General features: G+C 45.0%; 3 protein-coding genes across 4 annotated transcripts in view; 2 read left to right on the forward strand and 1 right to left on the reverse strand.

The window, feature by feature from the left end:
• Positions 1 to 17,669: 17,669 nt before the first annotated feature.
• Positions 17,670 to 18,401, reverse strand: CUNH17orf100 (chromosome unknown C17orf100 homolog). Its single transcript, XM_027130780.1, has one exon. The coding sequence runs from the start codon at positions 18,072 to 18,074 to the stop codon at positions 17,697 to 17,699; it is 378 nt and encodes a 125-aa protein (XP_026986581.1). The 5' UTR covers positions 18,075 to 18,401; the 3' UTR covers positions 17,670 to 17,696.
• A 33-nt stretch (positions 18,402 to 18,434) lies between these two features.
• MED31 (mediator complex subunit 31) lies at positions 18,435 to 25,281 on the forward strand. Of its 2 annotated transcripts, XM_027130778.1 has the most exons (5): positions 18,435 to 18,559; positions 19,459 to 19,536; positions 20,007 to 20,103; positions 21,951 to 21,983; positions 24,905 to 25,267. In XM_027130778.1, the coding sequence occupies exons 1-5, from the start codon at positions 18,532 to 18,534 to the stop codon at positions 25,095 to 25,097; spliced, it is 429 nt and encodes a 142-aa protein (XP_026986579.1). In that variant the 5' UTR covers positions 18,435 to 18,531; the 3' UTR covers positions 25,098 to 25,267. The 2 variants fall into 2 exon arrangements, with proteins under 2 accessions (XP_026986579.1, XP_026986580.1); XM_027130779.1 differs by lacking the exon at positions 21,951 to 21,983 and having other exon boundaries at positions 18,436 to 18,559; positions 24,905 to 25,281.
• Positions 18,541 to 25,720, forward strand: part of KIAA0753 (KIAA0753 ortholog) — a 75,470-nt gene continuing 68,290 nt past the window's right edge. Inside the window, exons 1-2 of the mRNA XM_027130763.1 lie at positions 18,541 to 18,559; positions 19,459 to 19,536. The gene's annotated coding sequence lies outside the window, so the exon portion shown is untranslated. The remainder of the gene's footprint in view (positions 18,560 to 19,458; positions 19,537 to 25,720) is intronic.

Raw genomic sequence — 25,720 nt, forward strand, 5'->3', positions numbered from 1 at the left:
AGACGGGGTTAACTCAGCTTGTGTGACTCAGGAAAGCCTTCCCAGGATCTATCCTAGGCATAGTTTTGAAGGATGAATAGTTTTTCAGACTCTCCTTTTTTCTTGCAACAAACAGCAAGCAGGGATTTCCCTGGTGGCGTAGTGGTTAAGAATCTGCCTGTCAATGCAGGGGACACAGGTTTGATCCCTGGTCCGGGAAGATTCCACATGCTGCGGAGCAACTAAGCCCGTGCGCCACAACTACTGAGCCTGCACTCTACAGCCCGCGAGCCACAACTACTGAAGCCCACGCGCCACAACTACTGAAGCCCACGCACCTAGAGCCCATACTCCGCAACAAGAGAAGCCACCGCAATGAGAAGCCCGCGCACCACAACGAAGAGTAGCCCCCACTCGCCACAACTAGAGAAAGCCCGCGTGTAGCAATGAAGACCCAACACAGCCAAAAAATAAATAAATTAAAAAACCCCCAAAAAACAAAACAAACAGCAAGCAGCCACTATGTGCCAGGTGTCAAACTAGTAACAAAGAGACAGGACACAGGCCCTGCCCCCGAGAAGTCTAGTAGGAGAGTCATGTGAATGGTGACAATAATGTCTTAAATGTCAAAATAGAAGTACAAGAGGCATCAAAGGCCTGAGCAAGGAACTGTCCGTTCTTCCTGTGAGACACGAGAGCAAGGGTCCGTGCAAGGAGCTGGCTGAGGCAAGGAGCTGTGTGCTGCAGAAAGTTGTGCTAAGACAGGCACTGGGATTGGGCTTTCTTGGGCTCAAGTGCTTAGCAAGTTGCCGGGGGTGTGAAGCCACCAAGCAGCAGCTGGGAGCAGGCCTGGTGGTTTCAGGCAAGCTGCCTATGGATGAGCCGTGTGATCTGAGGGAGTCTGACAAGTGGGTTCCAGCTCCCACTTCTTCACATATGGACTGGGTGGCCTGCAGCCCCACACTTTACCTCTCCGCGCTCCATTTCCTCATGTCTAAAGTGATGATTACGAGATGTGAGTAAATGGGATGGTACATGTGAAGGACCTCCAACAGAGCCCAGGCCTGCCTGCAGTTTATGGATAAACGGGAGCTAGCCTATCTCCCCCACAGGGTTCCCTGGAGGCAGGACTGGGTGTGTGGGGCCACGTGGAAGAAGGGGCAGTGGGGCTCCAGGTCTGTGAGGAGGGACCCAACCCCACTCTTGCTCTGTTAGGGGCGTCTTCGTGGGGCTGAGAGGTGGTGTTCTTTGGTGGATCCCAAGATGGGGAGGAGGCCTTAATTAGCCTAGGCCTGGTTAGTCACAGGGGCTGCCTGTGTAAGCCCAGCTGGCTTGTGCTCCCTTGGTTTCCTTTTTCTCGTCTTTTCTAAATTAGGCCCCTTTGGGCAATGGCAATGCCAGCTTATCTGTGACAACTGTGCCCAATAGCCAGGGCTTGGCCTATCTGACCCTGGGACCCTGGGAAGGGTCTGGGGGAGAGCAGCATTCAGGAATCTTCTAGAGTGCAGAGGCTCTGAGATGGGCCTGACCAAGGGAGGCTGGCCTGCTCCAAGGGTGGTGCTCCCTCAGCTCTCCAGGCCCCTGGCTCAGGCCTGAGGCTCAGGTTGGGCAAAGCACCACAAGTATCGGGGGTCTTTTCAAGAGCCCAGTGTTGACCTGGCCTTCGTGCAGGCTGCCCCGAGAGGGGCTCCACCAAGACGAGCCTTGTGAAAGGCCGGTTACCTGACAGTGCTTGGTGTCTAAAATAGAATCTGGAGAAGCAGCAAAGCCTTTAATTCAATGTGTCTCAGCAGCGGGTCGGTGTGGGGATAACTATGATCTGACTGGTCTTGAGTTATAATTACGGAGTCAGAATAAAAAATTACAGGCATTGTGTGGGCTTGTTTTAAATATAACGTAATCCATACCATCCTCTCTCTTATTTGCTAGATTTGAGGTGGAGTCTTTGGCCGTTGGCACAGGTTCTGCCTGACATGTAGCAGATAAAAATGGCCCTTGCCCAGTGAAAAGGGCACAGGAGGAGGCCTCCCCAGACGCCTAATGTTTCCAACTGCCCATAGCCCATAACCCACAAGCCCACGTGCGCATGGGTCTGTGCAGGCCTCTTTGTTGTTCACATTATCTGTGTGCTGCACCTCCACAACCAACCTCCCTGTCACCAGCCTCCCCCAGCCAGTCTACCAGAAACATCTTTGTAAAACACAGTCTTGAGGCTTAAGAACCCATTAATGGTGCCCCTCTGTCTATAGGGTAAATCCAAACTCGAAGTCCTTTCAGGTCTTGGCCCCAAACCACCTTTCAGCATCGTATCTGGGAACGAAGAACAGCCAAAGAACAGAGGTGAAGGGTCCTGGGTTCCAACTGTGGAGGATTAAACTCAGGCTCCACGTCTCATGCGCTGATTGAGAGACTGGGCAGGTTACCCCATCTGTGTGCTTTAGCTCCCCACTATCATAGGTTGTGAGGATGGAATGAGATAACACACTCCTGGGGTGACCCCAGGCAGGTCCCTTTTCTCACTGAGTCTCAGTTTATCTATTAAAAGGAAGCAACAGACACACTGCCTTTCAAATAAGTAAATTTTTAAAAAAATGATGTTTTTTCATGTAGCTGTGTGTAGTGAGATAAGCGTGTGTTTTTTTTGTTTGTTTGTTTTAGGCATGTGTTATTGGTTCAACCTTTCTGGAAAGCAAAATAGAAAAACTAAAAACATGTTTATACCCCTATGAGTATGAATTTAATCTAAGGGAAAATTCAAATTGTGGACAAAGATTTATACTTAAAAGATGTTTACCTCAGCGTTTTTTTTTTCAGTGTGTTTTTACATTCTTGAAAAATGAAAAAACATAAATGCCCAACATTTGGATAATAGTAGGTATTTATGGTGTGTCCGCTCAAAACTCTTATTCAGGAATTAAAAGTGTTTATGAAGAATATTTTGGGACTTCCCTGGTGGCACAGTGGTTAAGAATCTGCCTACCGATGCAGGGGACATGGGTTCAAGCCCTGGTCCGGGATGATCCCACATGCTGTGGAGCAACTAAGCCTGTGCGCCACAACTACTGAGCCTGCGCTCTAGAGCCCGTGAGCCACAACTACTGAGCCCATGTGCTGCAATTACTGAAGCCTGCGCGCCTAGAGCCCGTGCTCTGCAACAAGAGAAGTCACCGCGATGAGAAGCCCATGCACCGCCACAAAGAGTAGCTCCCGCTCGCCACAACTAGAGAAAGCCTGCACGCAGCAACGAAGAGCCAATGCAGCCAAAAAAAAAAAAAGAAGAAGAATATTTCATTATGTTGAAAATACTTATATCTAATTTAAAGTGAATAAAGCAGATACAAAATTGTATATACTATATGATCTCGATGATAATAAAAATATACACAACCATAGGAAAAAATGTTGAGATGGAAATATAACAGCAGTTATCTTTGATAAATCTGTAGTATTGCATTTCCTTCTTTACTGTTTTTTGTATTTTTCAAATATTTAAGAATGGGCATATGCACTTCTTATATAATAAGAGTTTTTAAAACAGCTGAGCGTTGGACTTCCTTGGTGGCGCAGTGGTTAAGAATCCACCTGCCAGCTCAATATCAAAAAAACAAACAACCCAATCCCAAAATGGGCAGAAGACCTAAATAGACATTTCTCCAAAGAAGACATACAGATGGGCAACAAACACATGAAAGAATGCTCAACATCACTAATCATTAGAGAAACGCAAATCAAAACTACAGTGAGGTGGTGGGATGAATTGGGAGATTGGGATTGACATACATACACTAATATGTATAAAACGGATAACTAATAAGAACCTGCTGTATAAAAAGTAAATAAAATAAAATTCAAAAAAACAAACAAACAAAACTACAATGAGGTATCATCTCACACCGGTCAGAATGGCCATCACCAAAAAATCTACAAACAATAAATGCTGGAGAGGGTGTGGAGAAAAGGGAACCCTCTTGCACCGTTGGTGGGAATGTAAATTGATACAGTCACTGTGGAGAACAGTATGGAGGTTCCTTAAAAAACTAAAAATACAATTACCATATGACCCAGCAATCCCACTACTGGGCATATACCCTGAGAAAACCATAATTCAAAAAGAGTCATGTACCACAATGTTCACTGCAGCACTATTCACAATAGCCAGGACATGGAAGCAGCCTAAGTGTCCATCAAAAGATGAATGGATAAAGAAGATGTGGCACATATATACAATGGAATATTACTCAGCTCATAGAAAGAAATGCAATTGAGTTATTTGTAGTGAAGTGGATGGACCTAGAGTCTGTCTTACAGAGTGAAATAAGCCAGAAAGAGAAAAACAAATACTGTATGCTAACACATCTATATGGAATCTAAAAAAAAAAAAGGTTCTGAAGAACCTAGGGGCAGGACAGGAATAAAGACACAGATGTAGAGAATGGACTTGAGGACATGGGGAGGGGGATGGGTAAACTGGGACGAAGTGAGAGAGTAGCATGGACTTATATGTAAATGTAAAATGTAAAATAGATAGCTAGTGAGAAGCAGCCACATAGCACAGGGAGATCAGCTCCATGCTTTGTGACCACCTAGAGGGGTGGGATAGGGAGAGTGGGAAGGAGATGCAAGAGGGGATATGGAGATATATGTATACGTATAGCTGATTCACTTGGTTATATAGCAGAAAATAACACAACGATGTAAAACAATTATACTCTAATAAAGATGTTAAAAAAAAAAAAAAGCAAACAAAAAAGAATCCGCCTGCCAATGCAGGGGACGTGGGTTTGAGCCCTGGTCCGGGAAGATCTCACATGCTAAGGAGCAACTAAGCCTGTGCACCATGACTACTGAAGCCCGCGTGCCTAGAGCCCGTGCTCCACAAGAGAAGCCACCACAATGAGAAGCCTTCGCACTATAACGAAGAGCAGCCCCTGCTCGTTGCAACTAGAGAAAGCCTGCGTGCAGACCCTGCTCATTGCAACTAGAGAAAGCCCGCGTGCAGCAAGGAAGACCCAACACAGCCAAAAATAAATTAATTAATTAAAAAAAAGAGAAACAGCTGAGTGTTAAGAATATTAGATGAAAGGGTAGAAAACTTGATGTTTGAGTTCCTGTCTGGCTTTTAACAATCTCTTGGATTCTAATGTGCTAGGACCATCCATGGAGTCTGAGAGGTGACTGCAGGAGCCCAAACTCTCAAGGCCTGTCTGCCTCTGTGACAAGTGGCAGCAGGCAGGTCCGGAGCCTGGATTCAGCAACCCACCAATCACGGGGGTTCATCAAGGGCACCTGCACAGCTTCCCTTGAGGTCAGCTGCCTTTCTGAAATCTTCCCAAGTGCCCATGAACCTTCAAGGCCATTGGCAGTGGAGCAGTGTGCCAGCCCCCCGTCCCTGCCACACTATGGAGTGCTGGGGGCTCCCTATCCACTTGGGGCCAAGTGGGTTTTGTGCCTGAGAGGTGAGCTCTTTCTACCACTTCAGGCAAGGGGCTCACTGGAGCAGGAAGGCAGGTCAAGCTGCTGTCACCGCTGTGGGCCCCTCTGCTGTCCACACGTCTGGACTCTGGGGGCCCCACTCACTGGCTCTGTCAGACCACACATTCCCAACTGCCAGGATGTGCACGTCTGTTTGGCGAGTTGTCCTGAGGCTGGAGAGCCTGGAACACATCATTGGAGGAGATCACTGAGGGACAGCCTGGTCATTACCAGCTGTTCCTCGGGAGGTCAGCCCAGATGAGCCCGCTTTGTCTGAGTTCACTGGGGAGGGAGGGAGGCCTTAGAGGCCAGGGGGCAGTGTCCAGGTCCAGCCAGCAGCTTGTCAGGGCTCGTCTAGGACCTTCATAAATCAGCCACATGTCTGCCCAGTTAGAAACCAGAGGAAGACAGGATTCAGAGGCTGAAAGACCGAGACAGAAAGGCTTAGAGAATGAGGCCAACACTCAGTCAGTGAGAGGCAGGGAGGTGGAGAGAGACAGACACACAGGGCCGGTGACACAGCAGGAAGGCCATCGCAAGAGTGGACCAGTACCTACAACAGGCTCATCCTCGATGCAGTCAGGGAAACGCACACTGGAGTAGCAATGTGCCACTCCACACCTCCTAAATTAGCACACATTAAGGAAATGGTAACATCTCATGCTCCCGTGGCTGTGGAAAAAGCTGCTTAAACACAGTCAGTGGCCCCATAAATTAGCACAGCCTTTTAAGGAAGGAATTGGGCAATACGGCTCTAGAGCTATTTTAAACGTTCATCCCATTTCCCGTGGTAATTCCACTCCTGGGAATGGGTTGCAAGGAAATAATAAACAGAAAAATAACAGCTTTGTACATAAAAGATGATGAGTGCAGTGCTATCCACATGTCCAACATGCTATAGTATGGCTGCTGTGAATATTTTTGCCAATAGGGAATACGAAAACCATGGTATGTGCAAATAAACAAAAATAAAACTATCTGTACATAAAAAGTAATAATTACATAAAACAGCCACCTGGATGCTTGGGCGGCCCACCATACCTGGTGAAAGGTGCTCCTTGACTCCTGACACACTCCTGTCTTCCCAAGGGACCTACCCTGTCGCTCCCTGTCTGGAGCTCTCCAACCGTGAAGCCTAACCTGCAGACCTCAGACTGGTTGGGAGACAGCCTCAGCTGAGGCTGCCCACCTGGCCAGCTCACTCTGGTGGCCCCAGGGAGTCTGGGTGATGCCCGCTGAGTCACTCCAAGGTTATGATCAAGAAGCCAAACCAGAACAGACATGGTAGAGTTGGATCTTCATTTAAGAAAAGGGATAAAGTGATTTGCAGGCTCTGAAGTGCCTTGCTATTTGTAAGCACAGCAATCTGTTTAAGCAGCTGAAGTCCGGACTCCCAGTGGAAGCATCACGGGGTGAAGGCAATTTATAACAGACTGAAGGCAAAGGGAGGGAGGGGTCGTGGGGTCACCCCTCCTGGCCTGCCCCAACGGTAGGCACAGGTCTGATTCTGAACTTGAATCTTCCCGTTTACATCTTCCCCTAGCTCCTGGAGGCCATCTCAGAATCACTGGGCGGGATTTCAGTAAATCATGGGTGAATAAAAAGAAGGGGAAACGACCATGTAGTATATGAGCGAGCATCTGTCACCGAGCAATTCTGTCTTTCTTCAAAGTCTGTATGGCTTTCCAAATGTGCCCTTAATTGTGCTCTAGAGAAGCTACACCCCCTGCTTACTGCCAGGGGATGCCCTGCCTTACAGGGGCTGAGAACATTCAGTGATCATGCCTGTGTCCAGACAAACCTAACCTTGTTCATTTGGTCTAGGCATAGCTACTGAACACACAGAGGCTTTGTGATAGTCCCTGTCCTTGATGTGCTTTCAATCTCATGGGAGAGACAGGAGTAAACAATGAGGAGTAATTTAGAGAGCAATCACATGGGCGCCGTAAAAAGAGGGAGCTGCAGTGGGGAGGGACAACACTCAGGAAGTGGGCTCAGGGTGGGATGGAGGGGAGGTGGAAATGGAGCAGGGCCTTGAGGACAGGCAGGATTTTACCTGGCAGAAGGATCATCAGAGGGCCAAGGGTAAATGTGAGAGTTCACCTGGCCTCCCCCAGTTCCTCACCCTTGAACCTGCCAAAGACCTGGGCTCACCACCAGCCAATCCTGCCCAGACTGACAGACGGCAGGGGCAGTCTCAGTCTGAGTCCAAACCGCTGAGGGTCCTGAAATTCATCCTGACCATTCATTCATTCTCTCACTCATGTTTACCACAAACGCTTATTACACACCTGATCTGTGCTAGGTGTCATTATAGGCTTTTGGGGATATAGTGACAAACAAGTCAGGGTCCTTGCCTTTCCAGTGGGGAACACAGACAGTAAACCAGCAACAAATAAAATAAATTCGCATTGTGGAAAGTGCTACGGAAAAATGTGAAATAAGGGTTAGGGGTATTTAATCAGTAAAATCAATATTTTATGTAATACCTAAATGATGTGAAGAGGCAAATCATTAAAAAATCTGGGGAAGAGCATTCTAGGCAGCATACATGGAAAGTGCAAAGGCCCTGAGGCAGGAATAAACTTGGCATATTTAAAGATTAGCATGAAGGCAAATAAAGTGAAAAGGAATTGGGGGTAAGGGGAGTGATAGGAGGTGAGATCAGAGAGGCAATGGGGAGCCCGGCCTGGTCATGATGTTGGTTCCTGGGAATCATAGCATCTCTTGCATCACAGCCAGGCTCCTGCCTTGAGTTAAAGAGGTCTCAGGACTGGACGCAGGCCCTGCACACTAATGTGCTTGACAGGGTGTTGGTACATGACACACCCTCATCCAGAAGTGCCCACTTGGTCACACAAGGACAATGGATAAGCCACACCTGGTGTATCGTCCTCACAGAACACCAGGTCCTGCAGCTGCTTTGGCTTCACCTTCTCCCATTCCTCTGTTCCTCCTCTTGCTCCTTCAGGGAGTGGCGCTGGAGTCCCAGCGTATGTTGGAAAGAGGGCACAGCAAGTGTGCTTTCAGGAGTGAGCACAAGCACAAAGTGGCCGTAGCACAGAGCGCCTAGAGGGACCTGGTGGCAGAGATGCCAGAGAGCTGAAGGCCAGGCCAGGCGTAGCACAGGAGGTGCAGAAGCACTGAAAGTGTCTGAGGGAGAGGGGAACGAAAAGAGTGAAACGTGTTTCACAAAACATAATTTTGGTCGCATGCTGGAGATGGATCAGAAGAGAGAAAAGGAAAACCAGGCAGAGAGATGACAAAACTCTGAACTAAGGCAATGGCTGGTCTCAAGAGACAAAACAGACAGATCCACTGGACTGACTTGTATGAAGGTGTAATAGTGAGAAGTCAGAGGTAACAGATTTCTGCCCGGCAGCTGGGCAGATGACGTTATTCACTGAGGAAACGCAGGCAGAGGTGTGTGGGAATATGCCCGAAATTATGGGGTGGAGTTGGGACAGGAGGCAGATGGGCCAGTTTTGGACATTTTGCGTAGAAGATGAATCTAGGCCGTCAAGAGCAAGATGTCCAGGCCAGTTGCTCAGGAGAGACGTCTGGGTGGGAAGGCCGTCAGCTCTCAGGCAGCAGTTGGCACCATGAGTGCTGGGGTGAGGTATGCACAGTGAGAAAAGAAGGCTGAGGAAAGAACTCTGGGGACCGCTGATGTCTGCAGGGTTTCAGGGGCAGGGAGAGGACTCAGTGAAAGAAGACGGGGCCAGAGTGCAGCTCATGGAAGCCAATGGGGGAGAAAATTTCCAGAAGGGGATGGTCCTTGGGATCAAATGCTACAGAAGGGTCAGGGAAGATGTGGACCAAAGAGGCCACTGGATATGACACTGGGAAGAGCAGGCAGAGACTTTGGGAAGGCTCTCTAGCCCTCTCTTAGAGCACAGCAAACGCTAGTGGCGAAGAGCACAGCAGAGGAGCCGGCCTGGGTTTGGGGCTTGGCTCCTCCTCCTCCTAGCTGGTAACCTGGGGTAAATCACTTAACCTTTCTATGCCCCAGTGTTCTGATCTACCGCATGCAGATGTGAGGAACAGGAGTGCTTTGAACGGTGCCTGGGGGAGAGTGAGTGCTCAACGCGTGTTGGGTGCTCTCCAATAATCAAGGCGCAGGGAATGTGAAACATGAGAGTGTCCCCTTAAATCAGTGTGGGCACACAACACGAAGATACTGTGACTTTCCAAGATGAACACGGCTAGGGCCGCATCCTGAATCACAGGGCCTTAATCTGAGAAACACTAGACACCGAAGCATCCCCAGGGTGTTTTGAAAGTCCAGAGATGAGAATGCAATCTGGGGATGGAAGACGGGAAGTGGCTGCGGCAGTGCCACCTGGAGTGTCCCGCTGCAGGGGAGGACCAGGGTGCTTGTGGAGCTCTGGTCGCTCTCAGTAGTGGTCACCCCTGAAGGCCAATGAGCTGGATTTTCTGTTAACAATTGTCACCTCAGGCCTGGCGTCAGGCCTCTGTGCCGCTTGGCATTCCCTTGAGGTTTCTGCTGGGCTAAGGATCAGCCTTTGCTGCCGTGCGGGGATTGCCTGACCTCTGCTGTCCACTGTCTGTCATGGCACAAACTCAAAGATGGTCACGGACTCACAGGATGCACTTTTCTCCAACCTTCTGGACAGTGACTCTCAATATTAACATATTTTATACTGTGACAATATAGAAAAGTTTCACAAAGAAATTCTTACCTTTACTATGTGTGAACACTCTGATATATTCTATATTTTTCTATTTTTATTTCATTAATAAGAAAAATGCTGATTACAATCCACTAAATTGATGTCACAGCCCCAGGCTTTCTCATGGAGTTCAAAAAACATTCCCTTAAGGAACTAAATTAGTGCCTCCTTTCCCAAACATCAGTCAGTGTATTCCATATTACTTTCAAACTTCTGGCCACACCCAAGGCCAATTGTTTATGGAATCTGATTATTTTTTCTTTAAATCAATTCATTTAAACATTTAAAAATGCCTACTATAGGGCTTCAATGGTGGCGCAGTGGTTGAGAATCTTCCTGCTAATGCAGGGGACACGGGTTTGAGCCCTGATCTGGGAGGATCCCACATTCCGCGGAGCAACTGGACCCGTGAGCCACAACTACTGAGCCTGCGCGTCTGGAGCCTGTGCTCCGCAACGAGAGAGGCCGCGATAGTGAGAGGCCCGCGCACCGCGATGTGGAGTGGCCCCCGCTCGCCACAACTAGAGAAAGCCCTCGCACAGAAACGAAGACCCAACACAGCCAAAATAAATTAATTAATTAATAAACTCCTACCCCCAACATCTTCTTTAAAAAAAAAAAAAGCCTACTATAGCTGAAGTAAAATATTGGTGAAATAACAAGTTTGAGGGCTAGTTATATTTTTTAATCTAATACACACTGAAATAAATATTTAATTATCAAAATAAAAAATGTTTCCATACCTCCTAAAATCCTCTTGCACACCAGCAACGTTTGCATTCCTCACTTTGGGAATCACAGATCTAAAGATTAGTCCAAACATCTCATTTTCAGTGGGGGCAGTGAGGCCCAGAGGGGTGAATTCACTTATCCGAGGTCTAGTTTTTCAGTCAGTGGGAAGGTCAGTCTGGTCAAAGGAGGGAAGAAAGAAAATAAAGGAAACTTGAGATCTCTAGGCTGCCCCCGGCCAAAGTCTTATCAGTCTTATCATTTTTGGAGAGAGGCCCTACCTTGTCATCTCTCCAGAGTCCAGATATCAGTTTACAGTTACCTTGGCAGAGCCATTTTAAGACCTGGGTCTTAGATATTCTTATTTTTGGAGGTCCTGACCCGTATCCTATCACATATATTACAATGTGTGCACATTGGCACTTATTAATTTTAATTTTGCTATTTTCTTCTTCTTGTATTTTGAAGCCAATGAAGTTTTCAAGCTTCAACCATTGTGGCAGCCCCTTACAAAGTTCACAACTTGTAGGGTTAGAGCCTGCCACGCCTAATGGATGAAGTGGCTCTGGATGTGGTAAAGGAATCTGATCAACGAAGACACACTAAAGAGCAATTTATTTACTTTAGCCCTTTCTCCTGGTATATTTAAAGGGTAATGTGGACAGGCCACTGACAACTAAATGAATGAGTTTCCAGTGGCAAAATCTTTGCTATTCTGACAGAGTGGTTGGGGCAGTGCCACTGCAGGTAGGCTAAGTGCCATGTGACTGGCAAGATGTTCTCATTCTGTGCCTCAGTTTCCTTATTAAGTAAAACAAACAGATTAGACTACATTGATGATTTTCAAAATATATTTCAAAAATGAGGGCAAAATCAAGACTTTATTGGACATATAAAAACTGAAAGAATTCATCACCAGCAAACATGCACTAGAAGCAATGATTAAGGAAGTCCTTTAAGCAGAAGGAACATGCTACCAGATGGAAATCTGGATCTATACAAAGGAGTGGAGAGCATCAAAACTGCTAACTATGTGAGCAGAGCTTTTAAAAGTTATCACTTAAAATTCTTTAAAAGACAATCAACTGAATATTTAAAATAGATAACCAACAGGGACCTACTGTAAAAAAATTAAAAAAAAAGACAATCGGGGCTTCCCTGGTGGCGCAGTTGTTGAGAGTCTGCCTGCCAATGCAGGGCACACGGGTTCGTGCCCCGGTCCGGGAGGATCCCACGTGCCACGGAGCGGCTGGGCCCATGAGCCATGGCCGCTGAGCCTGCGTGTCCAGAGCCTGTGCTCCACAATGGGAGAGGCCACAACAGTGAGAGGCCCGCACACCGCAAAAAAAAAAAAAAAGACAATTGACTGTTTAAAGCTAATATGCTAACAATGTACTATGGGATTTGTAACATGTATAAGTAACATGTATGACAACAATAGCAAAAAAAGTCAAGAAAAACAGAAGTATACTCTTGTAAGATTCTTATACTATGGGTCAAGGAGTATAATATCATGTAAAGGTAGAATATGAAAAATCAAAAAATGTATATTAAACCCTCATGAAACTACTAAAATGAAAAGAGTAAATATGCCAACAAAGGAGATGAAATGGAATAATTAAAAGTACTAAATTAGTCTTAAAAAAAAAAAGGAGAAAAGGCAACAAAGACCAGAGGGAATAAATATAAAACAAACAGCTAGATGGTAGATTTAAACCCAGCCACGTCAGTAATTACAGAAAATATAAATTGTCTAAACATCCCAAGTAAAAGGCAGAAATTATTAGGATAAAAAAGAAAAACCAACCAAGATCCAACTATAATACTAACAACAAATCTACTTTAAATAAAGACACAAATAGGTTGGAAAAAGATGCACCATCTTAACAATAATCAAAAGAAAGCTAGAGCAGCTATATTGATATCAAATAGATAGATTTCAGAGCAAAGAACATTACCAGAGATAAGGTTATTTCATAATGATAAAGGGGCCAATTTATCAAGAAGCCATGATGATGCTAAATGTTTCTGCACTTAATAACAGAGCTTCAAAATAATAATGTTTTCGGAGTCTCACATGAATGAGAGTGTTCTGTAGAATTCAGTATAAATGTTACTTCTGTCTCTCTTCCTTTTCTATTTTTAGTATGATCCACTATGCTCATTGTAAATTAAATTTAAGGACACTAGATCTACCTTCATTTGGTTATCAAAAGAAACCATCCTAGGAGGCAGTCAAAAGTGGTTGCTAGCACCTCTGCTCCTGGCCAAATTACTTTTGGCTTCTATGGACTTCAGTTTTTCCATCTGTACCATGAAGATCAACCGTTCGGAAAAAAAGTTTTTAAACGGTGAACTGTTTCTCCAGCCTAACAGTTTGTGGAACCCCCTAGAGGCTGGGTCAAGTACCAGCTATGGTGGGATGGGAGCAGCAGTAAGAATGGAGGAACCGGAATCCTGGGAGATCTAGATGGGCCCTTGACCCAAATATCTTGCTGGTTGGGCTCCTGATTCTTTCCATGGCTCATGTGATCTGGGGAAAGAGTGTTGTAGTAACAGAATTCTTCCAAGTATTTTCAACACAGCTGACAGAAAATACATATGCTGAACTTTGTAAGCTGCCTTCAGCTTATATATAAATGAATGGATTATGAGAATGACAGGTGCTGACAGGTACTTAGTCTTTCCAAACTAACCTGGTTGGCAACAACTGAAGGCAGGTCACGGCTACTACCTAGATCAGTAAGTCTAACGGATTAGTAGATGGAGCCATGCGACGCCTTCTTGGCTGGGAATAGAGGGACAGCACTGCTCTTCCTTCTTCATTGCACGCACGCTGGGCTAGCGATTGTATACCATGTCACAGATACAAAAGCACCCGTGCTCCTTTGGAGCTTCCAAGACAAAGTGGGAAGGATGATGACACACAGTATGGGTAGCACACACTTAACAATATGCAGCAGGTACCTTAAAAATTATGACAGATATAAGCTCCTTTAACATACAGGATCATTTTAAAGCTGTGGAATCTGATATACAGTACATATGACAAGTATCTTGTCACATCCTTTTTTTTCATGTCTCTTGTCTTTTTTGACACTTTCTTGTTCTGTGTATATCTCTTTGGATTTCAGTTTGGAAATATGAGTAAATGAAACTGGGAGGAAGAAACCTAGGTAAAAACCTTTCTTATGATACAAGTGTAACAACAAAAAGAAAGAGCTACCAGAATCCTATATCCTTCCAAGAGAATCAATCATCTAGAAACCAAGTCTTTGGCTTTTTCACAGTAACCTTCCAACCATTTTTCCAGGTATGACTAAGAAGGGGGTTAGGAGCACTTAATGCAGAAAGGTCTAGAAGGATATACACCAAGTTGCTGACGTGAATTATTTCCAGAGGATGGAAATGGACAAATTACTAAATTTTTCTTTACACATCTTGAATTATTTAATTTGTTACATTAAGCACCTATCGCTTTTGTAATAAAAACATTGATAAGGAACATTGTTAAAGAAAAATAAACTACTTTGTTCACTTAAATAACACTTAAGAGAGTGTATATAATGCATGTGGTCTGTCACATTAAAAAGAATGAGTAAGCTCACCAAAGACTAAAATTCCAAAGTCTAATTGTTAGTCTACAGCAGAAGTTTTATGAGGCAGAAGCATTAGGGTAGCCTCTGGGGTTTTCTAACGTTCCCCTGGCCTGAGCCCCTATCCGCCAGGGAGGCCCAGTGCACTCCCCCATAATAAAATGAGGTAACGTGGTAATGACTGAGCACAGTGCCTGCCAACAGAGAGTACTCTACCTCACAAGGAGGTCCCACAAAATCAAGGTCTTTACATCTTGCTAGATGGGACGGCCTTTCCTCCTGGGATAAATATACATTGTTGAAAGCAGGGATGTAAGTTCTCCTCGAAAAGCCACATATCTCTCCCCTCTGACAGTTCCTGCCCTGACATTTGACAGAGGCCACTACCTCTAAACCTTTTCCCATAGCAAATCTGTCATGAAGTGGGGTGCTTCCCCCAATGGACCATGCTCTAGCTTTCCAAACTGCTAGAATCTTCAGGGGTTTTCAATGTTGGTACTATTGACACTTTGGGCCAAGTGATTCTTTGTCGTCAGGGATGGGGTGGCGGATGACCCTGTGCAATGTAGGATGTGTAGTGTCATCCCTGGTCTCCACCCACTAGATGCCAGTAGCATCCAACCCCCACAGTTGTGACAATGCCTCCAGACATTGCTAAGTGTCCCCTGCGGGGAAAACTGCCACCAGTTGAGAACCACTGTTATACATCAGTTCAGTTGTTCAGCCATCCCACGAGAACCTGGGACATTGATATCCATGTAACAACACCCCCACACACACAAAACCCCCGAAAAAGTTGAACTTCTGAACCTTTAAGAACCCTCTTCCCAGGAGCAGTGTAATGCTGTCAGTGAAAGTCAAGTTTTCAGAAGCATTTGTCTCACATTTTAGTGCAAACTTTCTCCCTTATTGGTGGCTACCAAAGGGCTACAGGCAAGGACGAGTTAGGTAGGTCAAGCCAGACCCTGCGGGGGTGAGAGGGGAGAAGAGGTGTTTAGCCAGCTGGTGTTCCCTGATGAACAAGAGTTCTAATCCATTCACGGGCATAAAATGAGCGAGACAGACTGGCAGATGATTGTCACTCAGTCCCCTGGCTTTAAATACCATCTATGGACTGATGACCCTACATTTTATATTTCCAATCCTCACCTTTCTCATGGCAGCCAGGCTCTTACAGTCAACTCCACTTGGGTATTTGATAGGCATCTGAAACTCAATACGGCCAAAATGGAACTGATTTTTCCTCCTAAACCGATCGTCCCCTAGTATTTCTCAGCCTAGTAAATGGCATCACCATACACCAAACTGCTCAAGCCAAAACTTAGAAGTCATCCTCGATTCTTCTATTGCTTTTTTTTTTTTTTTTTTGCGGCACGCGGCCCTCTCACTGTTGTGGCCTCTCCCGTTGCAGAGCACAGGCTCAGCGGCCATGGCTCACGGGCCCAGCCGCTCCGCGGTATGTGGGATCTTCCCGGACCGGGGCACGAACCCATGTCCCCTGCATCGGCAGGCGGACTCTCAACCACTGCGCCACCAGGGAAGCCCTCTTCTATTCCTCTTTCCCTCACTTTCCATATCCATCAGTCATGTCAGCTCCACTTTCAGAACACATCCCTAATCTGCACTCTTTTCTCTAGCTCCACTTCCGCCACCCTAGTATAAGCCACTATCATCTCTTACTGGACCACGTTATTAGCTTCCTAACTAGTTCCTGTTTCCTCTCTGGTCCCCTACACATCACGGTTTCTCAACCTCACACTATTGACATTTTGGACTAAGTGTGTTAGTCCAAACGTAGTTCCCTTTGCTTGGGGGAGGGGGGCTGTCTTGGGCACTGTAGGAGGCCTAGCAGCATCCCTGGTCTCCACTCACTAGACAACAGTAGCAACTGCCCCCCTCCATCGTGACAAACAAAAAAAAAGTCTCTAGACATTGCCAAATGTCTCTTGGGGGATAAAAATCACCCCTGAGAACCACTGTCCTACATCCTACACACAGGAACCAGGATATTTTTTAAATGCAAAATGCATCATGTCACTCCCCTGCTGAAAACCCTCCAGCGTCTTCCCACTGACCTTAGAATAAAACCCAAGCTCCTTATTGTGGCTTTCAAGACCCTCTATGAACTGGCCACTGCCTGCTTCTCTAACATCCTCCCTTCCATACAACGCTCTCCCTCCCTAAGCTCCAGCCACACTGGTCTTTTTTCTGCTCCTTGAACAGTCCAAGCTTGCTCCCCTTCACCCCTTGGACTTGGCTGATTTCCTCTACCTAGAATGCACTCTCCCCAGACCTTTGCATGGCTCACTGTTCACTAAACAAGTCCCAGATCAAATGCTGCCTAATCAGCAAGGCCTTCCCTGACCATCCCATCTAAACAACCCCCTTACATTCTCTATCACACTACCTGTTTTATTTCCTTCATAGTGCTAATCACAATACAAAACTCTTGTTTTGTCATTTGTTGTCTGCCTTTTCACTAGAGTGTAAGCTCCCCAAGAGCCAAGACCCTATTTGCCTTGTTCACTGCTATAGCCCCAATGCTAAAATAACACCTGGCACAGAGTAGGTGCTCAATAAATATTCCTCCCCTGTACCTCCTCAAATCACAGGTCAGGTTTCCTTTCTAAGATTATTCTTGACTGGGGATGTAGTTTCACTTTGAGCTACATTTGACCTATGTTAAAATGCGTGTGGCTCGGGCTACCATGCACGAGGGCTTGGCATAAAGAAAATAACAATTTTGAAACATAAACACAGGCCAACTAATTAAGGAAAGTCTGCTCCTTGCCCCTCAGGTTTGCTGCAGGCATATAATCATTCCACTGGTCATGACTTCAGTTTGCTCCTTGTCCCTAAATTTGAAGCAGCAAAGGTCGTTCAGGGGCTAAGAATCCAAAACTCACCTGCCTCAGAGGTTCAAACAGCCTCTCTGTCCATCATCTCAATATATACAATATATAGGGCCCGAAAACTTTTTGTGCTGGCTTCAAGTTAAAGTAGTTCACTGGGTCAAAGGCAGGAAAGGATGGTCCAGGGTGCAGCACGGTCAATGAATGTTGGCTGAGTCCTGAAACCGCAGCTTGGCTCTTAAATTGATTTGTGGTCTGCTTCCAGGAAACCAAAGATGATCGGTCCACCTGGCAGCAGGCTGGCTGCGAACTGGAGGCAATTCTGCCCTGGCCAAGGGCCATGGCCCTCTCGTGGCCCCGAGGAAGGAAGCATTTCATCGGGCCTTTTGGACATTTTGGCGAGCGTCCGGCTGCTCCCGCTGCGGCGGGCTCTCCACGCGGTGCAGAGACGTCTCCACCCGCAGAGACAAGGCCCTGACGCGGCGGGAGGCCGTCTCCGTGCGCTGCGAGGCGGTTTCCACGTGCTGGTAGGACACCTCAAAGACGCGAGGGGCCCGTTTCCCAGAGGGGGAGACGGAGCACCCCTCGCTGCGGCACTGGGTAGTCTCCACCTGCCGGGAAGACCTCCGCACCTCACGGGAGGTCGTCTCCACGCGGTGGGACGACGTCTCCACGCGGACCGTTGCCGTCTCCTCGGAGCGGGTGGCCTCAGCCCGGGGCGGAGAGGACTTTCCCCCAACGGGTGAGGCCATCTTACAGGGGTAATGGAACCAAGCAGGCCTCGCGAGGCCCCACTGCCCCACGCTCCTCGACGGGTTACGTTACACGGTGAGGAGTGACATCACATGGCACTGTGACGCAGGCAGAGCGGTAGCCGAGGATCCCATGACACAGCCACGTGCAGGAACAGTGGTCCTGGCTGGGGCTGGTGATGGCCCCTCTGAAACCCTGGGTTAGGCCCCGCGCTAGGTCAGCCCCCGCATCGCCCCCTAGCTTGTCAGGAGCCCGCGCGGGCGGAAGCGGGAACGGGCCGAGCCGGGGCGGGCCTGGGATGAGAGGAGCCGCCCGCCCCCGCGCGAGGCTCTGCCCGCCCCCCGCATCCCACACTGCACCGCGGCAGGAAGGGGGAGCCGCGGCTTCCGGCACCTCCCCCGCCACTCCCGGCGTTCGCGGTGTCGGGCTGCTGGCTGCTTAGCTCCTTTGCTGGTGATGGCAGCAGCTGTCGCTATGGAGACAGGTGAGTGGCGGTCCGAGCCGTGCGTTTTGGCAAATAGAACTATCCTGGGCCCAGACACCTGCTCCCGCTTCCCCAGGTTCTCTTTCCAGGCCTAACTCCCCGCAAGGTGATTGTTCGGACCGGGAGGGGCGAGGGCTCTTCTAGCGTCTGGAAGGGCGAAGGTAGTTTGGCCTTTTCAGAGTTTGTTTTGTTGGTGTATCCTTTCTCCTCACTTGTTATTCAGACACCGACCCCGGCGAGGGGTCGGCTTCCGGCGAGGCTAAAGGAGAGATTTTGGATCATAAACCGCTTCCTCGATTTGTTTTCTGCGTCTTAAATGAGCTTGCATAAGTTTAAAACATCGTCGACAAACTCGTGTATTATTTTGCAACTGACGCGTCTCACCGAAGCAAGCGTTCCCTGATCTTGCGTTCTCACCATGGTCTCTTTCAGCTTGCATTCTGAACTTTTCTTGATAGGTTTAGCGTTTGCTTTGTTTTTGCTTAGCTTAATCACTTAACAACTTGTAACACATTAAAATAAGGCGAGGCACAGTTACCGCAACTTACCACAACAGTGGTCAATGTTAAAATGTTAAAATCTCAACATAGTGGTTCACGAGTGATAAATGTTCTGCACCGTGTGTGATCCTGTTTTCTCTGATAACTTGTCTTTAACGTTAGAGAATTCATTCATTCCTGATTAAACATTCCTTTTAATCAGGGCTTTGCTTTCCTTACACTTCTAAGGAAGATTTTTCTCCTCCCTCGCCCAGTTTAGGAAAACCTTCACGTGCCCTTCTTTATGTAGAAACGTATCTCATCATTAGTCAGGTTTCTTTACTGCTGTTTTCTTTCTACAAATCAGTATTGTATATGGTGACGTTTATTTTGGATGATTTTTGCTATCTTCTCTCCTAGATGATGCTGGAAATCGACTTCGGTTTCAGTTGGAGTTGGAATTTGTGCAGTGTTTAGCCAACCCAAATTACCTTAATTGTAAGTTGTTGAACACCTCATTGAATTGAGTAGCTATTTATAATTTCTGATAGAAGAGTTCCAATTCATAGTTGGCCCTTTGTATCCTCGGATTCAACTGCAGTTGGTTGAATCTTCCCATACGGAGGGTGACAATACTGTCATTGTCATTGCGCTATGTTATTTTATGTGAGACTTGAGCATCTGTGGGTTTTGGTGTCTGTGGGCTCTCTTAGAACCAGTCCCCTGTGGATTTGAGGGATGACTTTCGTATCTGCTTTTATACATTCTCAATTGAACAGAATTATTGCTACACTTACATTGGTATATATATAATTGAGCAAACTGGGACTTCTGTTGTGAATTCAATGAGTGTCGGTGGTAGGGATGTTATGTAAGTAAATTCTTTACTTGTATGTTAGGAGTCACAAATCAGTAGTCCAAGGATTGATTTGCTCTACAGGTGTATTTTTTTTTTTTATGCCTTTCAGTTCTTGCCCAAAGAGGTTACTTCAAAGACAAAGCTTTTGTTAATTATCTTAAGTACTTGCTTTACTGGAAAGAACCAGAATATGCCAAGTATCTAAAGTAAGTTTAATTTTTATAGTCCTAAATATGTGTGTACTTTATTATACTCCAAAGCACTGATATTTAATAGACTTCTTAGTTTCACATTGGAAAAAATACAGTTTGAATCTCTGCACTTCTTTTAGTTGTCTCCATTTTAATATGAGACACACTGATCTCTAACTTAACTTGGATTATTTCAGTGATATACTCACCAGTATCCCTGCTTTCTCCCCACCATTCCCCGCCCCCAAGCCAAACAAAGAAGAACCATTTTCTACACAGAAGCCGACTTGGTATCTTAAAAATAGAAATCACAACATTCCATTAGAACTCTTCAGTTGCTTCTCATTGCATGCAGAGGAAAATCTAGTCTCTTTTCTCGAGCTAAAGACCTGTATGATCTGGCCCTGTCTTGTCTGACCTTACCTTGTACCACTCACTCCATCTCAACGGGTTTCTGACCCAAAGGAACCCACAGTCTATATATGCAATGACATAGCCATAGCCTGAACATGAAAGACCATAGAAAGGGGTACTTACTTGTAAGGAAGGTTTTCTGGAGAAGGTAGCCTTACCTGAGTCTTAGTAGCTGCTTATTTTATTTTATATATTTTACATAATAAATATATGTATTATTCAAGTTGTGCAATAGATGCTTTCTTTTTAAGGCTTATGAATTACAAGGAGCATACTATAATCATGAACTTATTCCTTTTTTTTTTCTGCTAATTTGCAGTAGTGCTATAGCTTACTTTTTTTTTTTTTTTTTTAAATATTTATGGATTCATTTGGCTGCACCAGGTCTTAGCTGTGGCATGCGGGATCTAGTTCTCTGACCAGGGATCAAACCCGGGCCCCCTGCATTGGGGGCGTGGAGTCTTAACCACTGGACTGCCAGGGAAGTCCCTGAACTTATTCCTTTTTAATGGTAAAAAAGAAACCGTGAATTCCCACCTGTGCTTTGTCTTAACTAGGTAGTCAAAAAGCAATGGTGAAACTTCTAGTCTTTCTTTTTCCTAAACAAACACAAGTTTGAGAGGAAAACGTTTCAAACTTGTACTCCCACTTTTCTGATCTGTGTCTTATAACAAGGAGGATGTATGAAGCCCACATCCTCCTGTAGCTTGCAGGACCCTTGGCACCCTTACTGGCCCTTTATAAAGAACCATTATTCATTTAATAATCCAGAGAAAAGACTTTTTTTAATTAGATTGCAACATGTTATATGTATGTAGACTTAGAGACTCAGTGTTGGACACTGAGCCCTAGACACCATCAAGTTCAGTTTCACCCACAACATTGCTGAGATGGTCATCTACATGCTGGCTGGAGGTTTCCAGTGAGCCCATACTACTCCATTCAGGGGCAACCAATTCCATTGTTAGCTAGATGCTAGAAAGTTCTTCCTTGTATAATAATATGATATACCTCCAGGTAACTTCAACCCATGTTGAGTTTTATCCCTGAATTAATCCAGAACCAATCTATGCCCTCTTGAGGAACAGCCATTCAGATATTTAAATTCAAGAGAGGTTGCAAATTAACCCCCATTTCATTTCTGCACAAGGTTTTCATTTAATAGTTGCCAACATTTGAAGATTAGAAAGTTTCATATTTTAATCCAGATTTCTAGCTACTCTCTAAAATTCTGGAGGATCTGGTAACCCCAGGTCTTTGTTCTCCCACGTCAGCCACTGGCTAGAGCAGAGGAGCAGTTGCCTCTTCTAGACAGTTTCCACCATTTCACTAACAGCCACGACTTGCAACTATAATTTATCTCTTACATCTTTTTTTCTCACCTACCTTCAGCCATTTCTCATGTGCCCACCTTTGGATATTTTGCACTTATGCCTTATGTTTTTCAGCCAAGAGCTAAACACAGGCCTTCAGATGTCAAGGTACAGTGGACCAAATAGCTTTTTATTCTTCATATGGACATTATACTTCTATTTGTTCAACTTAAGTTTACATTACCTTTTGGGGGGGCAGGGAACGAGGGGGCAAGGATTCATATTGTTGACTTGCTGGGAGCTTTATGTCAACTAAAATCTTTCAGTTCTTATTTTCATCAATGCTGTTAGTTTAGTTCTCCATTTATTTCTTATTTATTTTTAAAAAATCTAATTGCAGAACTTTCCTTTTGTACCTCTTCTATTTCATCTGGTTGGTTAATGCTATAATTGTAGCCTATTAACATATTTATAATTCCTTATTTTGTCATGTAATGTATTCTGAGCATTGACTCTACAAGTCTGATAAATGATCACTGTGTGTCTAAGTTCCAGTTACTAAATGCTACTTGAAGACCATTCTCTTGGTCATCACATTAACTTATTTTACAGTTGAAGAAACTAAACCTTAAGGGAGTTTAAGTACCTTGTTTGAGGCCACTCAGCTGGAGAATGGCAGAGCTGGTTTCAAACCTAGGTCTTTTTAACTACCAACAATGTCCTCATGAAAAGGAAATAGCCAGGGTAGGTGTGAGTAGGGCTTTCCAGGCTTAGCTGCTGACAATTACAAGCAACTGTGAACCTTTGGAGTATAGGAAGCAAATCTGTAATAAGGACAACATGGTGTAGGGCCCTGCTACTCAATGTGGTTCTCAGACCAGCAACATTGGTATCACTTGGGAGCTTGTTAGAAATGCAGTCCTCCGGCTCCACCCCAGACTTCCTGAACCAGAGTCTGCATTTTAAGAAGTGATTAACGTGGGCTTCCCTGGTGGCGCAGTGGTTGCGAGTCTGCCTGCTGATGCAGGGGACGCGGGTTCGTGCCCCGGTCCGGGAGGATCCCACATGCCGCGGAGCAGCTGGGCCCATGAGCCATGGCCGCTGAGGCTGCGCGTCCGGAGCCTGTGCGCCGCAACGGGAGAGGCCACAACAGTGAGAGGCCCGCGAACCGCCCCCCCCCAAAAAAGAAGTGATTCATGTGTGCATTAAAATTTGAGAAGCACTGCTGTAGTGTACTGTCCCCAAACTTTAGTCATTTGAATACCACTTGTACAATTTTGGCTCTATCTGTGTACTCCCTATAAGACTCACTGTTTTTTAATTGACTCATTTAAATTTTATGTCTTTTCTATTTGAAATAATTTTACTTAAAAACAAATGGAAAAACAGTAAGAAGAATTCCTGTATATTCTTCCCCCAGATATTCTAAGTGCAAACTTCTTATATAATCATAGTACAGTGATCAAAATCAGAACATTAACATTGATATATCATCTGATCATGTTATCTAACCAGCAGACCTCACTCACATTTTGCCAGCTGTCTCACTAATGTCCTGTGTCTGGGGCAGTGTCCAGTCTAGGCTCAGATGCTGCATTTTGTTGTCATGTCTTAGTCTCCATTAATCTGAGTTCATCAGTCTTCTTTTTCTTCCCCCCCATAAGTGTGACACAGAAGTGATGTTATATCCTTCTTGGTATATCAGGAGTCATAGGATGTCAATTTGTCCCTCTACTGCTGATATTAATTTTGGTCACTTGGTTGAGGTGGTGGCTGCCAGTTTTCTCTGTATCGAGTTACTATTTTTCCTTTTGTATTTAATACATATTTTGTGAGGGAATACTTTGAGACTATGTAAATATCTTGTTTCATATTTCATGCTTTTACCTAACTTTAGCATCTATGGAAGATACTTGCTTGAAACAATTTTTACTGTGGGGATTTTCTAATTCCATCATTCTTTATTCATTTATTAGTTGGTATTCAGTTGTAAGGAAGGAACATTTCCTTGTTCCTGATTTATTTATTCATTTAAAAAAGTTATATCAATATGGACTCTTGGATTCTTTATCTTGTGGGTTATAATTATATATCTTCTTGATCCCAGATATAGCCAGTGGGAGCCCCTTCACATTGGCTCCTGAGTACTTTTGACGTATCCCTATAATTTTCTGAGCATTTTTCTTTCTGGCACTACATAATATTCTAGGCTCATCTTGTACTTTCCCTCTGCTAGCCTTAGAATCAGCCATGTCTCCAACCAACCTTGGATAATTCTATATAAAACCCATGATCTGGGCACTCAGTGTGCTCATTGGTGTCACTGCTTGTAGGCCCTCTCAACACACAAAGCTAGAAATTGTGTGTGTGTGTGTATATAAATATCTATTTCTATATCTGTGTGTGTGTGTGTGTGTGTATATATATATATATATATATATAAAAATATATAAAAAGCCATGAGCTCATACTGATGTTTTCAATTCCAACTCAGTAACAAGATTCATTCTAGCCTTCCGCTTCCTTATCTGAAACTCTTTTTCTGAGAGCCAGAAATTTGGCTTTCTGTCTACAGCATATTTACTTACGTATTTGCTCAACCTTAGAGTATATGTACTTAATTTCAGAATTGTTATATCCCTATGGAAAACTAGAATACAATATTTGTGCTTAGTTCTTTCTGAGATTGACTCAGTTTTAAAATAAAAGTTGTCTTATTGTTTATGGAAAACCAGTAGGTATTAATTAAACACATAATTAATTACTAAAATAAAAAGTGTTCGTGTTCCTCACCTTGGAAACCACCAGAAGAGAATAGCATGATTTGTCCCCCAATGTTGACTCCGTTTACCAGTTACTGTGTGGTCTTAGGCAAGTTATTTAATCTTTCTGAACTTAAGTTTTCTCACTTTTGAAAATTTTGCTGACTTTTGATGCATAAGCAGGGAAAAATAGAACTGTACTACCAAAGTATACTAAGTTATTGTTACAGAAATGGTAGGCTGCAAGATCGTTTTTAGGTGAGTAACTGAACTAGAGCGTGGTATTATTACGTTATGTCGCTCATTAACTTATAAACTTAACCCCAGGTACCCTCAGTGTTTACACATGTTAGAACTGCTCCAATATGAACACTTCCGTAAGGAGCTGGTGAACGCTCAGTGTGCGAAATTTATTGATGAGCAGCAAATTCTGCACTGGCAGCACTATTCTCGGAAGCGGATGCGCCTTCAGCAAGCCCTGGCGGAGCAGCAACAGCAAAATAACACATCAGGAAAATGAACAGTTGGATCCAGACCAGGCTCTTAAGACATGTATATATTGCTTTTGTACAGTGAAGACAAAACAACTCTTCCTATGTACCTTTACTGTGGTAGCACCTAGAACCGTTAGTGTGCTATTTAATTGAACTAACTTTTTCTTGTTAATAGATTATTTCTGTTAAACCAGAATTGTTTTACTTTGATTTCCCTGTGGCTTTGTAAGCTTTTATTAGTATTTAACAGTCAGCTGAGTAAGAATAGAAATGTTAGGTGTTTCAGACCAATTTAAGGCAGCAAGGGGCGAGGTAAGGGGAGGGCCACTGAACATCCCAAACTCTAAGCCGAGCTCTGTTTTCATGTACAGTGGGGCCTGAGACAAGTCTGTCTCCTGGAACCTTGCTGTCCCTCAGATCAGCTATCCTGCCCTTCATCTACAGAGTGAGAGGTGTGGAGTAAGTGACCTCTTTACGTCAGGCAGCAGGAACCGCATAAAGGTTCTTAAATTCTGCAGGGCAGGAGACATACCTGTATCGCCAGTTGCTTTGCAAGAGAGCTTTAAGGAAGAATCATTGGTATGTCACTGACCTAGTAATGGCAGGGAGAAGATTGGTGGTTAACTACTAATTGGACCCTTGGCCTTAA

Source organism: Aethalodelphis obliquidens, unplaced genomic scaffold (genome assembly GCF_003676395.1).
Source record: "Aethalodelphis obliquidens isolate GAN/ISIS:26980383/991018 unplaced genomic scaffold, ASM367639v1 scaffold38, whole genome shotgun sequence".
Classification (NCBI taxonomy): domain Eukaryota; kingdom Metazoa; phylum Chordata; class Mammalia; order Artiodactyla; family Delphinidae; genus Aethalodelphis; species Aethalodelphis obliquidens.

Excerpts from the sequence above, each read along its gene's own strand:
- CUNH17orf100 (XM_027130780.1), bottom strand. The coding sequence starts at position 18,074 with ATGGCCTCACCCGTTGGGGGAAAGTCCTCTCCGCCCCGGGCTGAGGCC.
- MED31 (XM_027130778.1), top strand. The coding sequence starts at position 18,532 with ATGGCAGCAGCTGTCGCTATGGAGACAG. Across the intron at positions 18,560-19,458 it reads AGCTGTCGCTATGGAGACAG|ATGATGCTGGAAATCGACTT; the intron begins GTGAGTGGCGGT and ends CTTCTCTCCTAG. Across the intron at positions 20,104-21,950 it reads GAATATGCCAAGTATCTAAA|CCAAGAGCTAAACACAGGCC; the intron begins GTAAGTTTAATT and ends TATGTTTTTCAG.